Below are 24,237 nucleotides of genomic sequence, written 5' to 3' on the forward strand. Positions count from 1 at the left end.
GAAGTGAGCGATTGGTTTCCGGTGAGAGTGGGGCTGTGACAGGGATGTGTGATGTCGCCGTGGTTGTTTAACTTGTATGTTGATGGAGTGGTGAGAGAGGTGAATGCTCGAGTGCTTGGACGAGGATTAAAACTGGTAGACGAAAATGATCATGAATGGGAGGTAAATCAGTTGTTGTTTGCGGATGATACTGTACTGGTAGCAGACACAGAAGAGAAGCTTGACCGACTAGTGACAGAATTTGGAAGGGTGTGTGAGAGAAGGAAGTTGAGAGTTAATGTGGGTAAGAGTAAGGTTATGAGATGTACGAGAATGGAAGGTGGTGCAAGGTTGAATGTCATGTTGAATGGAGAGTTACTTGAGGAGGTGGATCAGTTTAAGTACTTGGGGTCTGTTGTTGCAGCAAATGGTGGAGTGGAAGCAGATGTACGTCAGAGAGTGAATGAAGGTTGCAAAGTGTTGGGGGCAGTTAAGGGAGTAGTAAAAAATAGAGGGTTGGGCATGAATGTAAAGAGATTTCTATATGAGAAAGTGATTGTACCAACTGTGATGTATGGATCGGAGTTGTGGGGAATGAAAGTGATGGAGAGACAGAAATTGAATGTGTTTGAGATGAAGTGTCTAAGGAGTATGGCTGGTGTATCTCGAGTAGATAGGGTTAGGAACGAAGTGGAGAGGGTGAGAACGGGTGTAAGAAATGAGTTAGCGGCTAGAGTGGTTATGAATGTGTTGAGGTGGTTTGGTCATGTTGAGAGAATGGAAAATGGCTGTCTGCTAAAGAAGGTGATGAATGCAAGAGTTGATGGGAGAAGTACAAGAGGAAGGCCAAGGTTTGGGTGGATGGATGGTGTGAAGAAAGCTCTGGGTGATAGGAGGATAGATGTGAGAGAGGTAAGAGAGCGTGCTAGAAATAGGAATGAATGGCGAGCGATTGTGACGCAGTTCCGGTAGGCCCTGCTGCTTCCTCCGGTGCCTTAGATGACCGCGGAGGTAGCAGCAGTAGGGGATTCAGCATTATGAAGCTTCATCTGAGGGGGATAACGGGGGAGGGTGGGCTGTGGCACCCTAGCAGTACCAGCTGAACTCGGCTGAGTCCCTGGTTAGGCTGGAGGAACGTAGAGAGTAGTCCCCTTTTTGTTTTGTTTCTTTGTTGATGTCGGCTACCCCCCAAAATTGGGGGAAGTGCCTTGGTATATGGATGGAGAACATCTATATTTCACATTTCAAATAGCTCTTTCAATGAAAGCAGTTTGTTTCATTACTACAAAGTCCTTTTTAGATATTTCAGTAAGCGCTCAAGGACCCTTATGCAACCATTTTCTGACCTGGGTTTTATACGTATTTACTTTTTTCTTTAAAAAAAATTCAGGGAAAACTTTCAGTATTTCATATATCTATATACAGTAGTACCACCATTTTCTATGATTGTCAAGGAATGAAATATTAGTTTTCCTATTCACCTGTACTGTATTCGATATGGCAGTCATAAAAGGGATTTTTCAATATTTAACTTAGCCGGTGATTATATAGCTGCAACTCTGTTGCCCGACAGACAACTCTACGGTAAAAACTCGCCAGCGATCGCTACACAGGTTGCGGGTGTGCCCAACAGCGCCATCTGTCGTCCAGATACCCAGTACTCAATGTAAACAAAGACTCAATTTTCTCTCTGTCGAGCTATCGACAAGACGTACTTTCTCGCTGTTGCTAAACTGGAGTTTTTTCACAACTAATTGGTGAAGTACTTTATTCTAGTTTTGAGCTTTCGCTGTGCAGGGTTTCTCTTCACACAAATCCTTGAACTCTTTTTGATAACGGATTCTTTGTTGATGACTTTTTGATAGTTTTTTGAATTTCCCTTTGACCAATTCAAAATGGCTGACCCTTCACAAGTCCAAAAATTTAGGAAGTGCAATGCTAGGGACTGTTCAAGGCGTCTTCCGAAGGCTTCTATCGACCCTCACACTGTTTGTTCCAATTGTCGGGATAAAACCTGTCAATTGGAAGATCGGTGTGAGGAGTGCGTTGGGCTTTCGGAATTCGATTTTATCGAATTCCAAAAGTATACACGTAGGCTAGAGAGAGATAGAGTTAGGAGAAGTTCTTCTCGTTCTATTGATATATCCTCTCCTCATGCCCCACAACCTATTCCTTCCCCTGTAGTGGTTGCTCCTAACCCCCCTCCTGGCACTCAGGAACCTTCGATGGCTGATATGATGCGTGCCATCCAGGCTCTGGGTGAGAGAGTTGAGTCCCTTGCTAGTGACCGTAATCAGCTCATGGCGGATGTGAAGGAGCTTAAGTGCAAAAGTGCAGTGGGAAGTGCTAAAGTGCCGAGTGATAGTGTTGTGGATAGTGTTGCACTTGAGGGTTCGTCTGTTCGTGCCTGTCGTCCTCCTAGTCCGGGACCTCTTGCAAGCTCCCAAGTCCAGGGGAGAAGCAATGTCGTACGACAAATGGGTTCGAGAGGCTTTAATCAGCGAACAGACGTTCCCTCCGTGGTATCGGGCATATCTACCCAAGATCGCTCCTACCCAACTAAGACGAGAGAGCCCATTTATACCTCGTCTTCGGAAGGTGTTTCTCGCAAGAAACCCTGGACCAAGGTCTCACGACCGTTAAAACGCAAGTCGGTCCCTTCAGCGCAAGTCCAACGGCCCGGTTGTAGCCACTGGGTCAGTTCGGACTCGCTGCCGTCATCCGATGACTGCTCACCGCCTAAGAGAGGCAAAGCGGTACCGCTTCAGACAGTAACACCGTCTGTCGCTGCACCTGCTCCTGTAGACCCTAAGTGGTCTCTACTGCAAGACATGCAGTCAAAACTGACGTCTCTTATGCAGGACTTTCGTGCGGAGAAGGTTGCTGCCGCACCAGCTAGTGCAGTACCTAGCCTACAACCTTCCACACGATCGGTTGTGCGTCCTGTGGACGCTGAGGTAACCTTCTCACGCACACCAGTTGAGAGAGTTCCGCCACCCATGCGTTCCAGTGTGATCTGCCAGCCGCATGTTGACGTTAAGCGACGCACGGAGGTCTCAGTTGACGTTCGGGAGGTTCAACAACCGTCAGAGTTGCTTTGTTTTGACGCGGTGCGTCAACCTCCGCAACCCAGTGTGGTTTCCACTGCGCACCCACATCAGTCCAGACAGTCTGGAGTAGACGCTGTGCGTCCCCGCGCTGCCATGGTTGTTGCCAGCTCACAGACTGGGCAGCAGTTCCATGACGTTGCGTCCGACTCAGTCACGCATGCACCCGTGCGACCGGACTCAGCGAACCAGCCGTTACCCACTCCGTTGCCGTTTCCTCATCAGTTATCGGATGAGGGACTTTCTGATGATGATGTTGCTGCACACATAGATGAACCACAATCAGAATTGGACGAGCCTAAGTCTACTCAACCCTCTTTGGACCTTAGGAAAGTTTTGGCCATTTTCAAAGAGATGTTTCCGGACCAGTTTGTTTCTGTGGCTCCTCGTTCTCCTCCGTCAGAGTTTGTGTTAGGCATGCCGTCTACCACTCCTGCCTTTACTAGACTCGTCCTCGCACGCTCGTCCAAGAGAGCTTTGCGGGTTATAGGAGAATGGTTGCAGTCCAAGAAGAGTTTAGGGAAGACAGCCTTTACGTTTCCCCCTGCTAGACTCTCTTCTAGATCGAGCGTCTGGTATGCCACGGGAGAAGTTCTCGGCTTGGGAGTTCCTGCCTCTGCCCAGGGCGACTTCTCAAGCCTGGTAGACTCTCCCCGCCGCCTTGCCATGAGACGCTCAAAGATATGTTGGTCATCTTCGGACCTGGACCACCTTTTGAAAGGTATCTTTAGGGCCTTCGAAGTTTTTAACTTCTTAGACTGGTGTCTAGGAGCCCTAAGCAGAAAGATCTCTCCGACAGAGAAAGAGACTTCCTTGCTCATTATGTCCTGCATGGACAAGGCCGTACGTGATGGGTCTAATGAGCTTGCTGCATCATTTGTGTCCGGAGTCCTTAAAAAGCGTGAAAACCTATGCTCATTCCTTTCAGCTGGAGTTACACCGTGCCAGAGATCCGAGCTTCTTTTTGCTCCTCTTTCCAAGTGCCTTTTTCCAGAAGACCTGATTAAGGAAATAGCCGCTTCATTGATACAGAAGGACACTCACGATCTTGTTGCGTCCTCAGCTCGCAAAGCTACCCCTTTGCCTACCTTGTCAGCTAGACCAAGGATGGACACTCCAGCGTCCCGTTTTATTCCGCCCTTTCGTGGCAGAGCCTCCAGCAGAGGAGGTGCTCGTGCCGAAGGGAAACGAGGAAAGAAGAAAGGAACCAAGTCCTTTAAGGGCAGAGTCTGACTGCCAACTTCTTCAGACAGCAGTGGGAGCCAGACTCAAGAACTTCTGGCAGACCTGGGAAAAGAGAGGCGCAGATGCACAATCTGTGAAGTTGCTCAGAGAGGGGTACAAGATCCCTTTTGTACGGAAACCCCCTCTAGCAACGTCTCCCATCGATCTCTCTCCCAGGTACAGAGAGGAAGACAAGAGACGAGCCTTGAAACAGGAAGTGTCTCTTTTACTAGAGAAGGGAGCGGTGGTCAAAGTCTCGGACCGTCAAACTCCGGGATTCTACAACCGACTCTTCTTGGTGTCAAAGAAGACAGGAGAGTGGAGGCCGGTGCTAGACGTCAGTGCTCTGAATGTGTTTGTCACAAAGCAGACGTTCTCCATGGAGACCACAAAGTCAGTCCTAGCAGCGGTCAGAAGGGAAGACTGGATGGTCTCTTTAGACCTAAGGGACGCCTACTTCCACGTCCCCATCCACCCGGACTCCCAACCTTTTCTGAGATTCGTTTTCGAAAAGGTTGTCTACCAGTTTCAAGCCCTGTGCTTTGGCCTAAGCACAGCTCCACTTGTGTTTACGAGGCTGATGAGGAATGTAGCCAAATTCCTTCATTTAGCGGACATCCGAGCCTCCCTCTATTTGGACGACTGGCTTCTCAGAGCTTCTTCCAGTCGTCGCTGTCTGAAGGATCTAAAGTGGACTCTAGATCTGACCAAGGAATTGGGTCTCCTTGTCAATATGGAAAAGTCTCAACTGGTCCCATCCCAAACTATTGTGTATTTAGGGATGGAGATTCACAGTCTAGCTTTTCGGGCTTTTCCGTCGGCCCCCAGAATAAGCCAAGCCCAGTTATGCATCCAGAACATGCTGAAGAAGGAACGATGTTCAGTCAGGAAGTGGATGAGTCTGATAGGGACGCTATCATCCCTGGAACAATTTGTGTCATTAGGAAGACTACACCTCCGTCCTCTTCAATACCATCTAGCATTTCACTGGAAAAAGGACAAGACGCTAGAAGCGGTCTCGATCCCCATTTCCGAGAAGATGAAGTCTTGCCTGACTTGGTGGAAGGACAGTATCAACCTAAGAGAGGGTCTTCCCCTGGCTGTTCAGACTCCCAACCACGTTCTCTTCTCGGCCGCATCGGACGTAGGCTGGGGCGCGACATTAGACGGTCGGGAATGATCGGGACTATGGAACTCGAGTCAAAGGATAATGCATATCAACTGCAAGGAGCTACTGGCAGTACATCTGGCCTTGAAAAGCTTCAGGTCTCTCCTTCGAGGCAAAGTGGTGGAAGTGAACTCGGACAACACCACTGCCTTGGCGTACATCTCCAAGCAAGGAGGGACCCATTCACTGACGTTGTACGAGATCGCAAGGGACCTGCTCATCTGGTCAAAAGGTCAAAACATATCACTAGTAACGAGGTTCATCCAAGGCAACTTGAATGTCATGGCAGATTGTCTCAGTCGGAAGGGGCAAGTAATTCCAACGGAATGGACCCTCCACAAGGATGTATGCAAGAGACTTTGGGCCACTTGGGGCCAACCAACCATAGATCTCTTTGCAACCTCGATGACCAAGAGGCTCCCAATATATTGCTCACCAATCCCGGACCCAGCAGCAATACATATAGATGCCTTTCTCCTAGATTGGTCGCATCTAGATCTATACGCATTCCCACCGTTCAAGATTGTCAACAAGGTACTGCAGAAGTTCGCCTCTCACGAAGGGACAAGGTTGACGCTAGTTGCTCCCCTCTGGCCCGCGAGAGAATGGTTCACCGAGGTACTTCGATGGCTAGTAGACGTTCCCAGAAGTCTTCCTCTAAGGGTGGACCTTCTACGTCAGCCACACGTAAAGAAGGTACACCAAAGCCTCCACGCTCTTCGTCTGACTGCCTTCAGACTATCTAAAGACTCTCGAGAGCTAGAGGCTTTTCGAAGGAGGCAGCCAGTGCGATTGCTAGAGCAAGGAGAACATCCACCCTTAGAGTCTACCAATCGAAGTGGGAAGTCTTCCGAAACTGGTGCAAGTCAGTATCTGTATCCTCGACCAGTACCTCTGTAGCTCAAATAGCTGACTTTCTCTTATACCTGAGAAAAGAACGATCACTTTCAGCTCCCACTATCAAGGGCTACAGAAGCATGTTGGCATCGGTCTTCCGGCATAGAGGCTTAGATCTTTCCAACAATAAAGATCTACAGGACCTCCTTAAGTCTTTTGAGACCACGAAGGAGCGTCGTTTGGTTACACCTGGTTGGAATTTAGACGTGGTACTAAGATTCCTCATGTCAGACAGGTTTGAGCCGCTACAATCAGCCTCCCTGAAAGATCTCACCTTAAAGACACTTTTCCTGGTATGCTTAGCCACAGCTAAAAGAGTCAGTGAGATTCATGCCTTCAGCAAGAACATCGGATTTTCGTCAGAAAAAGCTACATGTTCACTACAACTTGGTTTTCTAGCCAAAAATGAGCTGCCTTCTCGACCTTGGCCGAAATCGTTCGATATTCCCAGCTTATCGAATATGGTAGGCAATGAACTAGAAAGAGTCTTATGCCGTGTGAGAGCTCTTAAGTTCTATTTAAAACGAACTAAACCTTTACGAGGCCTATCTGAAGCTTTATGGTGTTCAGTTAAGAAACCATCTTTGCCTATGTCAAAGAATGCTTTATCCTATTTTATCAGACCGTTAATACGAGAAGCTCATTCCCATCTGAGTGAGGAAGACCAAGCATTGCTGAAGGTAAGGACACACGAAGTTAGAGCTGTCGCAACTTCCGTGGCCTTTAAGCAAAATAGATCTCTGCGAAGTATAATGGACGCAACCTATTGGAGAAGCAAGTCAGTGTTTGCGTCTTTTTATCTAAAGGATGTCCAGTCTCTTTACGAGGACTGCTACACACTGGGACCATTCGTAGCAGCGAGTGCAGTAGTGGGTGAGGGCTCAACCACTACAATTCCCTAATTCCATACCCTTTTAATCTTTCTCTTGAAATGTTTTTATTGTTGTTTTTTGGGTTGTCCGGAAGGCTAAGAAGCCTTTCGCATCCTGGTTGATTTGGCGGGTGGTCAAAGTCATTTCTTGAGAGCGCCTAGATTAGGGGTTTTGATGAGGTCCTGTTGTATGGGTTGCAACCCTTGATACTTCAGATCCTAGGGGTCGATCAGCATCCTAAGAGGATCGCGAGGCTCCGTAAGGAAGACGTACTTAAAAGGCAGAGTAATTGTTCAAGTCGACTTCCTTACCAGGTACCTATTTATTTTGTTTTTGTTATTTTGATAACTTCTAAAATGAAATAAAAACTCTTAGCTCATAAAAGTGTAAACATATATTGCTGGTCTCTACCCACCCCCCTGGGTGTGAATCAGCTATATAATCACCGGCTAAGTTAAATATTGAAAAATGTTATTTTGATTATAAAATAAATTTTTGAATATACTTACCCGGTGATTATAAATTAAATGACCCTCCCTTCCTCCCCAATAGAGACGCAGTGGGACGAGGAGAAAATTGAGTCTTTGTTTACATTGAGTACTGGGTATCTGGACGACAGATGGCGCTGTTGGGCACACCTGCAACCTGTGTAGCGATCGCTGGCGAGTTTTTACCGTAGAGTTGTCTGTCGGGCAACAGAGTTGCAGCTATATAATCACCGGGTAAGTATATTCAAAAATTTATTTTATAATCAAAATAATATTTTGACGAAGGAAAAATCTATTTCTGGGGAGAGACCTGTGGCGCCCGGTGAAAAGTCCTTCTTGTATATCTTTTCTGATAAAACCTTCCAATTATACCAGAGAAAGATAAAAGCATGGAATGCTGAGGTTACAACCCTCGCGCGAGCACCTTTTGGGTGTCGTGTATAAAGCAAAGGCGCGTGAAATCCACTAATCACAGGTTGTCTTCCATTTAGTTAATTCCTTCGTCAAAGGGATGGGCCGATACAAAGGCCCCAGACAAACCCCCAGCGCCACACCACCCACGCCACGACGCGAGCGCCACCTGAACAACATCCTTCTGTATTGGCCATGATGGCTTGGAAAGGAAAGGGTGGGATCGTGTAAAATAAAGGGGAAGGGTTTCACCAGGCGCCACAGGTCTCTCCCCAGAAATAGATTTTTCCTTCGTCAAAATCCCTTTTCTGGGTCGACCTGTGGCGCCCGGTGAAAATGTACCAGAGAATGCCTTCCAAGCCCAACAATAACTACTAATTTAATAAGGGGAGAGAAACAACACCATGTAAAGAAAATCATATATAATTAAGGTAAGTAGGCATAAAACATAAACTAGCCACAGGGCATAGTGAGAGTAAGGTTAAACAAACAATATAACAGGGAAACCTCTGAGTATCAGAGGAAAACATGCAACAAAACTGACATGGCTAAGAATATCCCAACCTTATAACAACGGAAAACAATAATAGTTACAATCATATTAACCTAATATGTAATAAACTTAGGGCTAACGAACCACCAAGGAAGCGGCGTCGTGGTGCGAGTGGCGGGTAGGAGGGAGAAGAGAAGAGATGGATGAAAGGAAGAACAAAAGATCAATGGGGAGCGATAAGGCTCCCATCTGCAACCGTTGGGTATTTAAGAGCCTGTAAGTTCTTTAGATAGTGGCGTTTGAAGACCATAGGAGATTTCCAACCCGTGTACTTCTTAAGGTTATCAAAGTCCATATTCTGGAAATAGTTGATGGAGGTAGCTATCGATCGGATATCATGAGCATGGGGAAATGATCCCGGATTGGCTTGTTTAATGAAGTATAGGATCTGTTGCCTAATGCCACGTATGGAAATGGTACCTCCTTGTTCTCTGATAAACAAGGGGCCAGACGATCGGGTAGCAGTCCTGGCTAAAAAGGCCCTGAGAGTGGTGACCGGACATAGAGAAGTATCTTGGAGAAGAGGAATAATCTTCCAAGGGGACCACCTATTTTGGGGGTCCTCGTTCTTAGCTAAGAACGCCCTGCCTGGTGAAAGAAGTACCTCACCTGAAGGGAGGAAATCCATGTTCTCTGAGTTTCGTGAGAGAGCTGCTAGTTCTGAGTTCTGGAACCCGAGGCCAAAGCTGTTAGAAATAAAGCCTTCCTAAGAAGAGTGATATAAGAGCAGGATTCGTTGTCCGTGTCGGAGGCCAGTTTGAGAACATCATTTAGAGACCAAGAGACTTTTTGAGGACGAACCGAAGGTCGAAGCCTAGCACATGCTTTTGGAATAGATGAGAAATAAGACTCCGCCAGGTTAATGTTAAACCCAACCAGGAAGACTTTCCTCAGAGCTGACTTAATGGTGGTTATAGTGCTAGCTGCTAGGCCTTTGTCAAATATGGACCTAAAGAAGGAGATGGCTAAATTAGGAGTCATAACCGAATGGTCTGAAGTCCTTAAGAAATCCGCTAGTTTCTTAACCGCCGAATCATATTGGCGAATCGTTGAGTCCCTTTTGTCTGATTCTATAAAGAGGACATTATCTGGGTCGATGTTTGCGTCCCTACGTGCCGCAACCTTTATGAAATCCACAAAGTTAGGGTTTTGGCTATCCTTGAGGAATCTGACACAGTCCGAGTTTGGACCACCTGGGTCAGTTTGGGGAATGGGATCCGGAAGGGACGGAGTTTCAACTCGAGGAGGAGAGGAAACCAACTGCTCTTTGGCCAGTGAGGTGCCACTAAAGCTACTGCCCCGTTGAAGGAGCGGAGTTTGTGCAAGACTTTCAGTAGAAGATTCACTGGAGGGAATAAGAAGATCTTCTGCCAATGGTTCCAATCCAGGGTTAATGCGTCCATGGCATAAGCCTGAGGGTCCAGGTTCGGTGTCACATAACATGGGAGTTTGTGATTGAGTCGGGTCGCGAATAGATCTACCTGGAGACCTGGAACCAGCCTGAGTATCCACCGGAAGGAGTGCATGTCCAGGGACCACTCCGATTCCAGTGGGCTCGTCCTGGATAATGAGTCTGCTATCACATTCTGGACTCCTGCTAGGTGAGTTGCTGACAGGAACCAGTCTTTGTCGGCTGCCAAGGTGAAGATAGTGACCAGGATCTGATTCAGGTTGGGTGATTTGGACCCCCCCCTGTTGAGGCAGTGGACTACGGCCGTGCTGTCTGAGACTACTCTGATGTGGGTCGACCTCGGAGGGGAGATTCTCTTCATGGTCAAGAACACCGCCATGGCTTCGAGAACATTGATATGGAACTGTCTCATGGCGGGTGACCAAGAGCCCTGAAACATCTGATGTTGGGAGTAACCCCCCCAACCACTCAGAGACGCGTCGGTATGAATTGTCACTTGTGGAGAGGGGAACTGTAGAGGAACCGACTTGGAGAGGTTCCTCCGATCGGACCATGGTTGTAGTCTCATTTTCAAGACAGAGGGGATCTTCGAGGTCTTGTCTCTTAAAGGTATTGTCGCCCTCTTTCTCCAAACTCGATTGATGTCTTTGAGTTTGGCTTTTAATAGGAGATCGGTCAGTGAGGCAAACTGGAGTAGGCCGAGGATTCGTTCTAAAGCTCTTCTGGACACCTGTTTGTGTTTGAGAAAGTTCCTGACCTTGGAAGCTATCTCCCTCACCTTCTTGGGAGGAAGGGAGAGCTTGTGCTTTGAGAGGTCCCAACGGATGCCTAACCATTTGAAGAGGCTTGATGGTTGTAGGCGGGACTTCCGGAGGTTGACTTGGAAGCCCAGTTTGGCGAGAAAATGGAGTACCTTCGACGTAGCTCTGTTGCATTCCTGGTGCGACTGGGCCCAAATGAGCCAATCGTCCAGATAGGCGACGATTTGTATCCCTTGGTGTCTGAGTTGCTCGAGCACCGTCTCCCCCAGTTTCGTGAATACCCTGGGGGCAATGCTGAGACCGAAGGGCATGACTTTGAATGCGAAGGCTCTCTTGCCGAGACGGAAGCCTAGGTAAGGAGAGAAGTTTCGAGCTACTGGGACATGATAATAGGCGTCGGTAAGATCGATAGAGGTGGTGACGGCCCCACGGGGAAGTAAGGTCCGTACCTGAGAGATAGTCAGCATACGGAACTTGTCGCAAAGGATGTAAGAGTTGAGCTTCGACAAGTCCAGAACTACCCTCAACGCCGACGAGTCTTTCTTCGGGACTGTAAACAGGCGGCCTTGGAATTTCAGGGATCGAACCCGCTTGATTGCTCTCTTCTTGAGTAACTCCGCCGTGTACTCTTCCAGGATGGGAGTGGGTCTCTGGAAGAAGGTCACCGGTGGAGGAGGGGATCCCTGTGACCATTTCCAACCCAAGCCCCTTGATATTATGCTGTGAGCCCATGGACTGAAGGTCCAATGGTCCCGGAAGTGATAAAGTCTCCCTCCTACCGGCATCACATCATTGGGAGGGAGTGAACTTAGGGCCCCTCCCTCCACGGGAACCCCTTGCTCTAGGCCCGCCGCGTTGGCGGAACTGTCCTCTACCTCTGAAACTCCCTCTTTGGTATCCACGAAAGGAACCGGAGGATTCGTAGGCAGGGTTGTATGCAGGTGAGGGCATCCAAGAGGGGTTGGGCTGTGTACCAGGGGGAGCAGCGAGGTAGACTACCTGCTGAGGAGGCGCCTGTTGTCGAGAAGTCGAGGCCGCGGAAGGCTGTGGGGACGAGGTACCCCGGGCCGCCTTGTAAGGACTAAACCTCTGCTTCTTCTTGAAGAACGTGTGTCTCTGGGGTTTGAACCTCTTTTTGGCTGAGAGACCCCACCTTACCTGCAAATTCTGGTTTGCCCTCGCTGCGTCCTGAAGAACCTTATCCACCTCGGTCTGAGGGAAGAGGGTCTTACCCCAGCAGGAGGACGCTATCAGTCTGTTCGGCTCATGCCTAATGGTGGCCTCCGACAGAACGAACTTCCTGCAACTAACCCGAGCTGACCAGAAGTCATGGAGATCTATTAGGTAGGATAGCAGCTGGTTCTTTGTGGCGACTCTGAACAGCGTTTCCTCTGGGTAAAGAGATGCTAGGGACTCCATGGAGGTGATGGATTGGAGGGACCTAGCAAGTCTAGTACGGGTCTCGAACTCAGTTTTGAGAAGACTCTCTATTAATCTGGGAAGCTTCTCAGAGAAAAGAGTAGAGGCACAGTCCGGGTCTAGTTTCCCCACCGTGAAGGTAGAAGCCGCAGCATCCCAGGCTGCCGAGGAACCCGGAATAAGCAAAGAGGTGGGGTCCGTCTCCTTGAGAGCCGGCATGGAAGAGCCTTCCTTGATGGCCTGTATAGTCAGCTCTGTGACTTTGTCTATGAGCGGCAAAGAGATGGAGGCCGCTGTTGTAAAAATAGTGTAGGAACCTTTGTGTGGGGTGAGCTTGGAGGTAATACACCCCCACTCTGATAGTGTTCTGGCCCAGATAGCCTGGGCCTGCTCTTTTGGAAATATGACCGTTTCCTTCGGTACCTTGTCCATACGGACCAATGCATGTTCCTTTAACCGTACAAAACCATTGAACGGGAATGCTAGGCCCGGGGGATAGAACTCCAGGTCCTCTAGAGGGCGGGTGCCCATGCCCTCCAGAGTTAGGGAACCATCTACGAATGGAGCATGCAAGGCAAACCGCCAAGGATTATTTTTATCGAAGGGCGGCAGCTTCGATGCGTCTGGGGCAGAAGGGGGAGGAAACTGAGTTCCGGCGCGGATCAGAGTAGCCATCATATCCTTAATCTCTGTTATTGCACCAGAGTGATGTTGAACTTGATCCCTGACCAATCCTTTGATCAGTTGGATGGGGAGGAGATCAGCCCAGGGTACCTGAAAGTCACCCGTTGGTTTTTTCTTGGATTTGGTAGACTTAGACTTCTTAGGAGTAGTGGTTTTACGAGGAGCAATATGAATATCAGGAGCTGTCGAGGGTCCGGGGACCGGTGACGTTGATACTGGCAAAGCTGAAGTCTTATAAGTTCGAAGTGGCTTCACCTTGGGTCGTACGGAGGCAGAGGGATCCCGAGGAGAAGCCTTAGAGTTATCAAAACCTAGAAAGGAAGAGGTAGGAGAGGGAGTAGGAGAGAAAAGGGTTTCCACCAACTCGGCACCACTTACCTGCTCGTCCCTGGGTTCTACGTCTATATCCAGACCCGCCATATCCATCGGTACGAGGGGTTCGTCCTCCACGGAAATGGTAGCCCTGACTTCTTCAATTAAAGGGGCAGCAAGGTCAGGGGAGACTGCAGCAGTAGTCGAGCCTGGGAAGAGACGGGAGGCCATGTCCCCATCGAGGAGATAGGGTGCGCCAGACGGGGCATTCCTGCCAAAGCCCGACACCCACGGACGAAGAGTAGCCCTTGCTGAACGAAGAGAGACATCATCGGCCTGTAAGATTTGCAGTGATTAGTGATGGAGGAGGGGGTTTGCCCTCCCAAATATACTGTGTATATCATATTCATGTCTATATTAGTGTCTGCCAACGAGAAATAAGGAACAAAGGGAAAACCCACTTACATCATCATTCAGCAGAACTGACGACAGCTCGTAACAGAGCGAGCACAAATCCGGGAACCAAACTGGGTATTGGGCCTGTCCCGGTTCCTGGATAAAGGGAATGGAGCAGTGAGCATGAGACCGGCAGAGGTCATGCCCAACAGGGTCGCTGAACGAGGCAAAGCATCATTCAGCAGTACAACGGGCCTTCTGTAAAAGAAAGGAGACATGAGTCAGGTGTTGCTTGAAACTCTGATAAGGGATAAAAAACCTATTATTTTAGAGTTCCGGCACTCACTGAATTCCCTAAGCACCCATATTGCATTGACCAAACAGCCGAATATTAACTTTAAGTTGATACCGCCCCATACCATTGTTGGCACTTTAATATTCAATTGTCTGTATATTTGTAATGCACCCAATGTCTGTTAATGACATAAGGATAATTAACTTAAAGCAATCCGTCGACCTCCAAGGGTCGGGGAAGCAGTGACATGCCCTTAAAATAAATATAAACACCAGCCTTAGCTAAAGGCAAGGCAAATATAAGTGTGAAGTGTATGGGCGACCTCCGGTGAGGCCGGAGCGTAATGAAATGTCCTGAATAAAGGAGCCTTAGCTAATTAGCTAAGGCAACTATAAGTGTGAAGTGTTTGGGCGACCTCCGGTGACGCCGGAGGATAATGAGATGCCCTGAATAATTCAATTGTGGCTAATAATTCATTTGTGAAAGATAAAAAGCTAAGCCGCAGCTAAAGTCTAAAGCTTAGATTATAGTCACGAAAAATAAATAACTCGTAAGTTATCATCCACCCAGAGGGGGAGAGGTGAGGGAGGGAGAACCCGCTGAACGCACAAAACGGAAAACGGGAAATCCGCTCCCCCACCGGAGCTAAGAAAGAAAACGAGAGAAAGGGGTAACTCGTGACTGCGAACAGAAAACGGGGACCCCAAGCTCTCGCTCTCTTAAACACAAAAACAGGACTAAAAAACACACAACACTATTATAAACGTATAAAATAAACCTGTACATCCATAAAACACTACGAACGAAGAATAGCAACTGCTAAAACTTAAAATAAATAGCACAGTCGAGTGACGAACGCCTCGGAGGGGCGGGTACTAAACAAATACAAAGCTAAATCGCTATCTCGTTCGTAGGCTGGACTTACCAGCAAAAAGTACCATGAGCATAAATACACAAAAAAAAAAAAATAAAAATAATAACGGTTCTAAAGGCATAAGGCCAGGGACTTAACTAAGAACCTAAGTGACAGAGTACTAAACGGGCAGGCAAAGATGAATTCCCAAACAAGTGAACAAACAATGGCCGCCATGAAAGGCCAGACAGGAATAATAAAACAGACTATACTGGATATAAAACAAAAGCCCGGTACAATAAAATACTGTCAAAACAAACTATGGTACTTAACATTGGAATGTGTGAAGATGGAGCTTCGGACATGACAAAATAAATCCACGATTGATAAAAAAGACCGAGAGCACAACAAAACAATTCAACACTTTGTATTCCAAAAAGAAGGATGTTGTTCAGGTGGCGCTCGCGTCGTGGCGTGGGTGGTGTGGCGCTGGGGGTTTGTCTGGGGCCTTTGTATCGGCCCATCCCTTTGACGAAGGAATTAACTAAATGGAAGACAACCTGTGAATAGTGGATTTCACGCGCCTTTGCTTTATACACGACACCCAAAAGGTGCTCGCGCGAGGGTTGTAACCTCAGCATTCCATGCTTTTATCTTTCTCTGGTATAATTGGAAGGTTTTATCAGAAAAGATATACAAGAAGGACTTTTCACCGGGCGCCACAGGTCGACCCAGAAATGATAATTTGTAGCTCTTGTTCCTATTACGTAATTCTTTGCTCGATCATAAATTTACAATTTTTTATTATGAGCATGCTGAAAAATACATAGTGTTAGAGACGATAACTAAATAGGCCAGGGGCATAAAATTTTTCCTGAAAAATACACAGACGAGAATATATGCAGTACTGTATTTTGCTAGCCACATCGTATTCATGTGTGTATTTGGTATACAGTGTGTAGTGTATATTATATGTATTTGAGGGAAGGGCTCTTTACTGGTTCGTAAGTAAGCCTTAAATATTATTGTCCGTATGATCCCCAATGATGAGGAAAACTGCAACCAAGGGCCCATACAAGTATTCAATTAATTTCTACTATAAAAAAAAAAAAATAAATGAAAAAAAAACTTTGAAGCCAGTTTTCTCAAAACTTGAAATTTTAAGAGCAAAATTGCATACAGTGAACCCTCGCTACATCGCGGTTCGACCATCGCGGATTCACCACTTCGCGGATTTTTTCCATAACCCATATATATACAGTAATATATATATATATATATATATGTATGCATGTATTTATGTATATATGTAGGTATGTATATGTGTATACATATAAATATATATATATATATATATACACACACACACATATATATATATATATATATATATATATATATATATATATATATATATATATATATATATATATATATATATATATATATATATATATATATATATATATATATATATATATATATATATATCTATATATCTAAAGTAGGAAGATGTGATGTAGTTCTAAGGGAAAAGTATGGGAAATATGTCTGGGTAATAAGCAAAGCTCTACCTCCAGTTTGTTTCTACATTATGATCAGAGATAAATGTAAACAAAACATTGGTTGCCATTTTTTATCGTGCTTTTTAGCATGTTTAGGAAATGCATGATATAAAATCACCTTTAATATTTGTGCCTGTTTTAGTTTAGGGTACTGTAGTACATGCATTAAGTGTTCTGTACATTAAAGGGTAGTTTGTTAACAGTACTACGTACAAGTGAAGGTTTTAAAAGTCTGAATATACATGTTGAATAAATAGGTAAATATGGTGTCACTACTTCGCGGATTTTCACCTATCGCGGCCGCGACTGGAACCTATCTACCGCGATAAACGAGGGTTCACTGTACATTCTTTTTTTTAATATAGTCCGACTTTTGTCATTCAGGCATAAGGAGTTTTATTGCCTACTTTGTGGAAAGTCCCTTTTTTGAAAATCAAAAACTTCCGTATGAAAAATAGTCGATTGAAAGTGTCTCCTATACGTTGATAATACTTATAAAAAAAAGTTAAAAATTATATCAAAATTTCCAAATTTTAACATTTGGTAAGGAAAATTATTTTTCAAATAGATTCGAAATGAAAGAATTCGTTTGAGAAACAAGAAAGTAGAGTTTGAAGTACTGTACAGTATCCCCAAAATAACATAATTTTAAATGGCACCGAGTCGCACTCCTTAATAATAATGTAAAATATTATTTTATCTTACTACTTATGTTGAACTATTATATTAGCATATACTTACCATAAGAGATATTTTGGTATTTCATATGTTTAATGTAGCTTTTCATAACATGGTTATTATTTTGATAACTTGAGTGACTTCTAAATGTTTCCCACTGATTTATAGTTTTAATGACTTTAGGTCTTGAACGTGTTTTCAGACATCTCAAATTGCTCACAGCTCATCACAACAGACATCTGTGTCCCAATCTGCTTCGCAACAGACTCAGGCAGCAGGGCAACACATGCAACAGTCTTTCAACAATTATGATCCATCAGGGCAGCAACAATCCACCTCGGGGAGCAGAGAGAGTGAAGCTCGTGCTGCTGGGGGAGCTGGTAAAGAAGATGGAAAATCTCATGGCACAGAGAGTCCAAGGAGTTCTTATTCTTTTTATTATGGTCAGAATCAGGGTCAGAAGCCAGATGCTTCTCCGGAAAGGAACGAACACGCTGCTCAGAGTGATCAAAGGTATCAAAATGCTCACGGTGCAACTCATTCAGAGTTACCCCCACAGTCTTCTCCAAATCAACAACACAGTGGTTCTCCCCAGACCCATGGCCAGCAGGGTCAGCCCATGGTTGGTCAGATGCAATATCAGCCAGGCCAATACCAGACTGGGCAGTATCAAGGGATGTATCCACAAGACCCTTCACAGGCAAAGAATCAAGAAGAGGGCAAACCTGAACACTTTCAACAGGGTCATCAGGAAGATCATTCTAAACTGGGAAACATGAGTGAATCTCCATACCAGCAAGGTCTACCTTCATCGCAGGGTCCTCCCCCCCAACAGCAATTACTCACACAGGGACCACCACCTGACACCCAGTACCAACTAGAAAATCAGTACCAACAAGGTCCCCCTCCTGTACATGCTCAGCAGAATCAGCAGTATTCATCAGCTCAATATGCACAAGGTGGGCAGTACCCATGGGCACAGTATCCTCAACCATCAGGTGGCGCTGGGCAATATCCACCCGGACCAGTGACTCCAAACAGTATCCCAACGTCTGGAGCTTTTCCAAGCGGTCAAGTACCATTCAATGGGTCGGGAGTATCAAACGCGCCAGGACCTTTTGCCGTAGCAGGATCAAATGACACGTGTGGTTTTCCCGGTGGGAACAATGGGCCTGGGCAGTATCAAGTAGGACCAAATGGGTCAGGCGCTCCAAGCTCATACCCAGCTGTGTCTGGTCAAGGAGAAAAACAACAAAACTTCCAAGATTTAAAAGCAGAACCAGGGTAAGTTCTCTTTTTATTTCATTTGGCCAATAATTCTGATAAAATCTAGATTAATTTCATAGTAATCTCTGTTTGAAATTGTACTTGACTTCTTTGATAGTACATTATTCTCTTGCCTCTTGCATTAGTTCTTAGAAGATTCTGTAAACAATATGCATTGACTTGAAAAGTATGAATAAACTCGTATGTTTTCACCACTAAGCAGAAGTTATTAAAATAATTTTCTAATTTGAAACTAAGACTTGTAGGTATTGCTTGTTGATTAGCAAACTGAAAATGGTGAGTATTCTGCGCGGATATCAGAAACTGTTCACATGTAAATCACTTGACTGAAGTAAGTACTTTATTGATATGTTAGTCTCATGCAGCAATGTCTTTCCTGGTAAGGGAAGCATATTTATGAAGTTTGACTCTAGCCGTTACTGTGCTTAAGTCTTGCTATTGCTATGCTATCTTGAGGAATTTACAATGAAAGCTCCATGAATATGCATGACTTCTCAGTGACAGTAAGCAGAAGGTAAAAAAAATATCTAAAGCAAATGAAAGTGACCTGAGTGAAATGTATTTCTATTGATAAACTTTTCATCCAACAGATAGAAGTAAAGGATGGTTTCTCTTCTATACTAATTGTGTTTTTGTTAGACTTGATTGGACTGGCTTGTTGTGACTTGTGGCCGTGAGCGTGAATCGTGAGAGAAATGGAAAGTGCGGCGTGAGAAGTTGGTTTTCCATTACTGGTAAAACTTTAGAAGAGCTTTTGAAAAGGTTTTCAAGATGGACACAGTCCCTTGCAAAACTTTGGTTCTAGCATTCATTTTTTTTTTACTATGAAGGAACAAAATATTCTTAGCATATTCTGTCTTTTTTTCAGTTTATTTCAAGATGAATTAGTTTTATGAAGTACAGCCTGAAGTTTTAATAGACATTTTTCATTTTTTAATAAGAGTAAATTACTTTATTAGGATTCTTGGACATTTATCTGAAGTCTGAGCAGTGGAGGGAGTTGTTGAACTCTCATTACCCGGAAAATCAGTAGACTTTCAACTCTTGCTGTTTATGCAATTTATGTATATGTCATCTTTATCAACCTTAGGGAACTTCTAAGAGATATGAACAATAGAAGAATGGAATGGAAAAAAAAATTTAAGATATAGAAAGCATTATTTGCCCTCTTTGGGGGTCTCATGTGCTAGTGACACTGTTGTGTTTTTTAATTCATATGCTGATTAGGTTTTCCAAAGTTAATTGTTTTGAATTAATTCACACTCACTCATATCACTTACTTGTTCCCTTGGTCTCAAAAATATTCTGGCTAATCTCAGCTAATTTCTATGTACTTTGGATCTGTGGCATGTTGTATAAATGCAAAAGAGGTACTATAGTTTTAGTGGAAGTAAGTGCCGAAGTCCTCTGAACTGTGCTATACATAGTGAGGTACAGTGTGAGGTAAATAGGACAATTGAGCAAAGACAGAATGTCTGAAGTTTAAACTTTATGTAGCATAGCTATTTATCACCAAGTAAACAATTACAGTTTGTAGAAAATTTTATGAAGTCCATGTATCTGATACATGTGTACATGGCCTGTAAGTTCAGGGTACTTTGTTTTGTAATATGTATTTATTTACTATGGGAAAATGAACTATTTAGAATGTGTAATTATGGAGGAAAAATCATCAGTAATTTTCTAAATGTGAGGCCAACTTTCCACTTATATTTTTTAAAAATTTCTATTAATTGAAATGTGATTACTTAGTTCATCCCATTAATTGTCTTTCATCGTAATTCTACATCTACATCAAAATACAGACATATTGCTGTAACAATAAAACCTTTTTTATTCCTGATTTCATTTAACAGTAAACTTTGGTATGTTGCCAGATATGAAAGACTTGAAAAACTGAAGTATCACCTTTTATTAAAGTTTTAAGAAGGTGCCATAATCTAAGATCAGGTTTTTTTTAATTTTGCAGACATAATACCTGTGAAAAATTTCATCACCACTCTTTAAAGTTTTAAGAAATTATAATGTCTTTAGATCAATTTTTTATACCTTGTCATTCCCTTAAAAGTTCCTGTAACAAAAAGTTGCAATATTCTAATGTTGGATTATTTACTTTTACCTCACAGAAGCAAAAGTACATTTGGTCTGATTTTAGATGAATTTGAATAAATTACTTGGTATTCTATTAAAACTTCAAATATTCCCAGTGAAGGTCTTGATTTTCTTATAATTTGAGAAATGTTTTAAAGTGAGCTGTAGCCAAGTAAAATATTGTCATGAAGGATTTTCCAAAACGGAACTTAGAAAGCTAGCTAGAAGGTTTATTCGCCTGTGTTATGTTAACATGGTAATTTTTTGTTGGAGGCTATCCAGAATATCAATGTTTTAAGGTTTTTATGATTGATAGAGAGGCAGTTAACTCAAAGGGACCTTGATGTAACTTAGCTAAGATGAGTACAGTATTCACATTAACCTTATATAATTTGAATGAGATTTTTATTGACAGGTAAAGATTAGTTCTATATATGCTTGTTCATCATTCCCAGTATGTTTTGAGTTTAGTGTGACAGCATTGTGCCCTTAAGATATATTTCTATGTGTATGTTAGAGCATGTCTGATATCATGTGCTCAGCATATCACTCGAAAGAATTTAATGGTGCATTGTTATATCGGTTCAAGTACAATATGGCTTGACCTTTTTTTTTAAGCTCTAGGATTTGCTCATGATCCCTAATTCAGGTTAAAAGTGTTCATATGGATGTACAGTAAAATCTCACAACAATGGACTCCTAGTTACCAAATTTCACTAGATAATAAAATGTCAGTTATCGGGGAAACTTGGGTATCAGCAAAATGTTTCCCCTAGATCACAAGAATAAGGCAAATAGGAAAGGGACTCTTTGGCTATGTATGAATGAGGAATATGTGGACATACCTATAGTCCATTTCTTTTTAGCGATGCAGATTTGCACCGACTCGCGGCGGTGCCCTTTTAGCTCGGAAAAGTTTCCTGATCGCTGATTGGTTAGAATTATCTTGTCCAACTAATCAGCGATCAGGAAACTTTTCCAAGCTAAAAAGGCACCGCTGCGAGTCGGTGCAAATATGCCTCGCTAAAAGAAATGGACTATAGTTACCAAATTTCACTAGATAATAAAATGTCAGTTATCGGGGAAACTTGGGTATCAGCAAAATGTTTCCCCTAGATCACAAGAATAAGGCAAATAGGAAAGGGACTCTTTGGCTGTGTATGAATGAGGAATATGTGGACATACCTAGTGCTCCGTAATCTTCTTACATGTTCGTCTTAGATAACTCATTAAGCATCCCATGAGATGTTTGTTCATATTTTGCATCCATAGCAGTTGTGTTGTGATAATTGTTGTTGCTTGTTAATGTCTACACAACTACCTAATTTGTGCTCTATTTGTATTGGTTTACGGTGGTATCACCCGTGATTAGCTTGTGCATTCTTTCTTACCCATTTACTGTTTCAAATGTATTATCTAGTTCTTCAGTGCTAAGTGTGATTTGGTGAATGCGAACTGATTTTTGTTTTTCATGCAGTATTCCTATTGTTTGTTTATCTATGCGGTTTTGTAGAATTTGAAGAGTTTGCTGTTGTTGTAAAGTACCAGTAAATGCCTGGACTCCAGGTTATGCCTGATAGCTGACGAAGATAATGAGTTAACCGCTGAGAGACTTCCTAAGTCCAAAAACAGTCTATTTTTGTGAGATTGCGCTAAAGTTTGTTTAGGATTACATACTGATTAGCTTTTGATGCAAAATTCAATATTTCTTTCATTGGTTTTGTGGATTTCATATTTAAGTTCACCATAGTGTTCATAATTATGTTGCTGTTTTTTATTAGATTCATAAATGTCACTTGTTTTTGGAATGTTCTCTCTTGATGCCCTGAATTCATAGATTTTTTTGCTGATGAACTGTAAAGTTTTAGAAAGGAGAATGTCTAGATTTCATATCGCCTGTTTTTCTTCTTTGAGATTCAGCGCAGAGACTCGAGATACGTTGCCCGATGTGGGCGTTTATTCCTTGTAGAGTGTTGCTACTTAGAGTTTTCCTAAATTGCCATATTTTAGGAAGTACCGAATGTTGTTGTCAGCATCCGTCTAACCACAGAGGCATCACTCATAGCTATTTATTTTCCTTTCATTTTGGTCTCTTCTCACAGAGCTGTCCAGCTTCTTGAACTCTTGTCTTGTTTCAATTTTTATGTCTCATGTCTTGTCTTAGAATGGATCCTTTTGCCCAGACATAGGATGGCCAACCTTGTTAGGTTAAGCCTATTTAAATTATGCTGAAAGGTCTTTCCACACGTTCATTCATTATTTACATTAATGTAGAGGTTAATTAAAGGAGATGAGGTGTTGTTTGTACTAAAAAAAAGTTCAGACTGGTGAGAGAGTTTCAAACTATTTATAAAACAGGAAAGTTGAAAGAAAATCCTTAGAAAAAATCCAATACAAGAGGAATGTTAATAAAATGAATTATGTGGAAGGAATGGATGTTGCTGCCAAGAATAGTGTTATGATCAATGCTTAAGATTAAGTAGCTGGTAATTTGTATGGTAGGCGAGACATGGAACTCTGCAAAAACTAAGAAGGGTTTGTATTGGCGAGTGTCTAAGGAGACGAAACTTGGCAGAATATTTTGAGTCTTCAGCCAGTTAAATTTCTTCTGCAAAGACCGAGATTGGCTGGACTTCTGTTGAGAAGGGATGACGCAAAGGATTAGTAAAACAAAGTCTTGAAGGAACGACTGGGAATTCAGGAAAAAATGGAATAGATGAGAAAACATGTACCAAAATAGATTTCAGTCTGGAGGTGAAAAGCTGACATAATGTTTATGATGACTATTTATCGTATTTCTTTTTTCATTTAAGAATATATGAGTCTCTCAGTCAAGAAACATGCCAAGCGCCATTTTGGGACAAAATAGTTTTATTCTATTTTTCGCGGGTTTTATCCTTGTACATCACATTCCCGTCGAGAAACTGCCAAAAAACTGTGCATCGTATTGAAAATATTTTAGGTTAACTGTGTTCTGCATAAAAATTGCTACTATTTATAACAAATATGAAACTCTTAGCTATTATATTTACCGAGTAATTCGATTGAAAATTGGCAATTTTCAATCGCGATTTTTGACACTTTTTAAAAATGGCGCTTGGCATGTTTCTCAACTGAAAGACTCATATGTAAAGTTTATCTGGAAAATGAGGTATTTATCAGAATGAGTTATATGTCCTGAGTACTGTACTTGGTTAGGTGAGGAGGGTAAGAGTTGGAAAAAGTAGGAATAAAAAGTTTTTAGTGGGAGAAAAGGTTAGCAAAGGTGTAATTTTGGAAATCTTAAGAGTGAGAAAGGAAGAGGGAATTGAATCAAGGGCTAGGTTATTAGATGGCATGTGTGAATGCTCTTCTAATGAGGCTGTAGGCTTTTTTGAGTGTTTATCCATGGTTTTGGTAGTTAGGGTGATAAATTCGTCAATGAATGCGACAAGATTTTCTTCCAAAATATCTTGTATTTAAAAATGTTTATGATAATGGTGGTAGTAAAAATATTTATCTCAGGTTTAAGCAAGTCTGTAATTTGAATGCTTTTTAATACATACAATACTGTACATCTTATGCAAACTGGCATACTGTATATACTTTGGAAATAGGGTTTACATTCATTTGTAAATACAAGCTGTAGAAAAATATATGTACAGTATACAGTAAGTTAATTAGATATAAACTTTTGCAGTAACTGTAGTGAAATATTTTATTATTGCTACAGTCCACAATTTATATTGTTTACATTAGAGAAATTATCTGTTTATTTCCATTGGTTACTTTTGTAAAATTAGTCAT

At 43.2% G+C, this 24,237-nt stretch overlaps 1 protein-coding gene across 8 annotated transcripts in view; it reads left to right on the forward strand.

Moving 5' to 3' along the window:
* LOC137654723 (uncharacterized) overlaps nucleotides 1-24,237 on the forward strand; it is an 87,990-nt gene that overhangs the window by 37,886 nt on the left and 25,867 nt on the right. For 7 of the 8 annotated variants that reach the window (XR_011046701.1, XM_068388625.1, XM_068388619.1 and 4 more), the window contains exon 10: nucleotides 17,276-18,357. Coding sequence is in view for 7 of the 8 variants with exons in the window: in XM_068388625.1 (XP_068244726.1) it covers nucleotides 17,276-18,357 (1,082 nt within the window). In the remaining variant the exon portion in view is untranslated. Of the gene's footprint in view, nucleotides 1-17,272; nucleotides 18,358-24,237 lie in introns of all 8 variants that reach the window. The other variant, XM_068388621.1, reaches the window with a different exon arrangement.

The sequence above is a fragment of the Palaemon carinicauda genome, chromosome 15, assembly GCF_036898095.1.
Source record: "Palaemon carinicauda isolate YSFRI2023 chromosome 15, ASM3689809v2, whole genome shotgun sequence".
NCBI lineage: Eukaryota > Metazoa > Arthropoda > Malacostraca > Decapoda > Palaemonidae > Palaemon > Palaemon carinicauda.